At 49.2% G+C, this 2,342-nt stretch overlaps 1 protein-coding gene across 1 annotated transcript in view; it reads left to right on the plus strand.

The window, feature by feature from the left end:
* C3 (complement component 3) overlaps window positions 1-2,342 on the plus strand; it is a 27,633-nt gene that overhangs the window by 11,712 nt on the left and 13,579 nt on the right. The window contains exons 20-21 of the mRNA XM_005405700.2: window positions 1,017-1,159; window positions 1,247-1,459. Coding sequence (XP_005405757.1) covers window positions 1,017-1,159; window positions 1,247-1,459 — 356 coding nt within the window. The remainder of the gene's footprint in view (window positions 1-1,016; window positions 1,160-1,246; window positions 1,460-2,342) is intronic.

The raw sequence follows: 2,342 nt of genomic DNA on the forward strand, positions 1-2,342 counted from the left end.
GTTATGTACGTAACTGGTGCTGTAATGTACATTCATGCTGCATGCTGGTGTTTGAGTTTAAATCTGAGTTAGACCAAATACATTTTGGTGGTGTTGTTGTTTTTTTATGTTTTTTTGAGGCAGGGTCTCGATATGCAGTTCAGGCTGGCTTTGAACTCGCTATGTAGCCCAAACTGGCCTTGAACTCACAGTGATCCTCCTGCCTCAGCCTCCTGAGTGCTGGGATGACAGGCGTGCACCACCATACCTGGCTCTAAATGAATTTCAAACAAAAGCAAATGAAATAAAAATAAAAATTCAGCTCTCTGTCCAGTTAACCACATTCTGATGTTCAGTGATCCCACAGGGCTTGGAGCTGCACTGTTGGAGATGCAGCTATATTTGGAGGACCTTTCAGTTACTGTAGCTCCCCACCCCAACCTGTCTCTGTCAAGTAATAGAGGTTTCGTTTTGTTTTGTGAGACAAGGTCTTGCTGTGTAGTTCAGGCTGGCCTTGAACTCACTATGTATCCCAGGCTGTTCGTGAACTCATAGTCATCCTCCTGCCTCAGCCTCCTGAGTGCTGGGGTGACAGGCATGCACCACCACACCAGGCATCCCCAACCCTTAAACAAAAAGCAAAAAAAAATTTTTTTTTTCTTTTTGAGACAGTGTTTCACTAAGTTGCCAAATTGCCTAGGCTGGGCTCAAACTTGTGATCCTCTTGCTTGTGATCCCTTAATCCCAGAGTGCTGGGATTACAGGCCTGCACTAGCGTACATAGCTACATTTGCTTTCTTTCTTCCTACACACCCAGACCTCAAACTTCAAAGGAAATCATTAACTAAAGGCCACTTGCCCACCTCCCTGGAATTTATCATCTCTAGCAGAGTGTAGTTTAGGTGCTTGGGCAGAGGGAGGCGGTGCCAGGCATGGCTCCCGCGGTTAGCAAGTAAGTGCAGAGTCGCAGGATTGAACCAGGAGCCCGGCGTGTCCACACTGCCCTTGAACGCAACGCTCTGTCTGTCCGCGTGCAGGCATCTGCGTGGCAGACCCCTACGAGATCACAGTGATGCAGGACTTCTTCATCGACCTGCGGCTGCCCTACTCCGTGGTGCGCAACGAGCAGGTGGAGATCCGCGCGGTGCTCTACAACTACCGCGAGGACCTGAGCCTCAAGGTGGGTCCTGAGGTCGCCACGCCTCCAGGGAGCAGGAGCGGGTGCTTGACCGTTCGTCCTCCGCCCCTGACGCCCTCTCCCCTGCAGGTGAGGGTGGAGCTGCTTCACAACCCCGCCTTCTGCAGCCTGGCCACTGCCAAGAAGCGCCACTACCAGACGGTGACCATCGGGCCGAAGTCCTCGGTGTCGGTGCCCTACGTCCTCGTGCCCCTGAAGACTGGCCTCCAGGAGGTGGAGGTCAAGGCTGCCGTCTACAACTACTTCATCAGCGACGGCGTGAAGAAGACACTCAAGGTCGTGGTGAGTTTCCCCGTGTCCCGCGAAGCTACCTGGAAGGGGAGGAGACTGTGGACCCCCAGTGGGAGACGCCGGCTTAGACACGAAGCAGCTTCACAGCGCCAGCCGAGGCACTTTAGAAGGTCCAGCCCCTTGGAAGTGGAACCGGGATCAGGATAAGGCGAGTGAGATTTGGGTACAGAATTTTAGGGGCTGACAAAAAGATCATCAATTTAGAGTAGTGACATTTTGGTGCAGTAATTTCCTGGATCATGATCACTGTTATTGTAAGTGATGTTTTCTATTATTTTACTTATTTTTATTTATTTATGGTTCTGGGAATCAAACCCAGGGGTGCTCTACCAGTAAGCTACATCTCCAGCAGTTTTTATCTTGAGACAAGGTCTCGCTAAATTGCCCAGGCTAAGCTTGAATTTTTGATCCTCCTGCCTCAGCCTCCCAGAGTGCTGGGATTGCAGGTGTGTGCCACCACGTCTGGCTACTTATTCTCTTTTATTTCAGTTTTTTATTATAGTAAAATATGCATCACACAAAATTTACCACTTTAACCATATTTAAGCGTACAGTTCAGTGACATTGGATACATTCATAATGTTGTGTATCTGTGGTCACCAACCCTCCCCAGAACCATTTCCATTTTTGTAAACTTAGAATGCTTTCATGCAGTATTTTAAGAAATCCAAATGAGGCCTGGGGATGTAGCTGGGTGATAGAGCACTTGCTTACCACGCACCATCCTCGGGTTCCATCCCCTGTATCAGAAACAAACAAAAACAACAGCAACAACAACAACAAGAGATATAAAGAAATGAAAATAAACTGGACATGATGGCACATGCCTGTTCTCCCAGCACTCTGGGAGGCTGAGGCAGGAGGATTGCAAGGT

The sequence above is a fragment of the Chinchilla lanigera genome, unplaced genomic scaffold (assembly GCF_000276665.1).
Source record: "Chinchilla lanigera isolate Chin_1 unplaced genomic scaffold, ChiLan1.0 scaffold00094, whole genome shotgun sequence".
Taxonomy (NCBI): domain Eukaryota; kingdom Metazoa; phylum Chordata; class Mammalia; order Rodentia; family Chinchillidae; genus Chinchilla; species Chinchilla lanigera.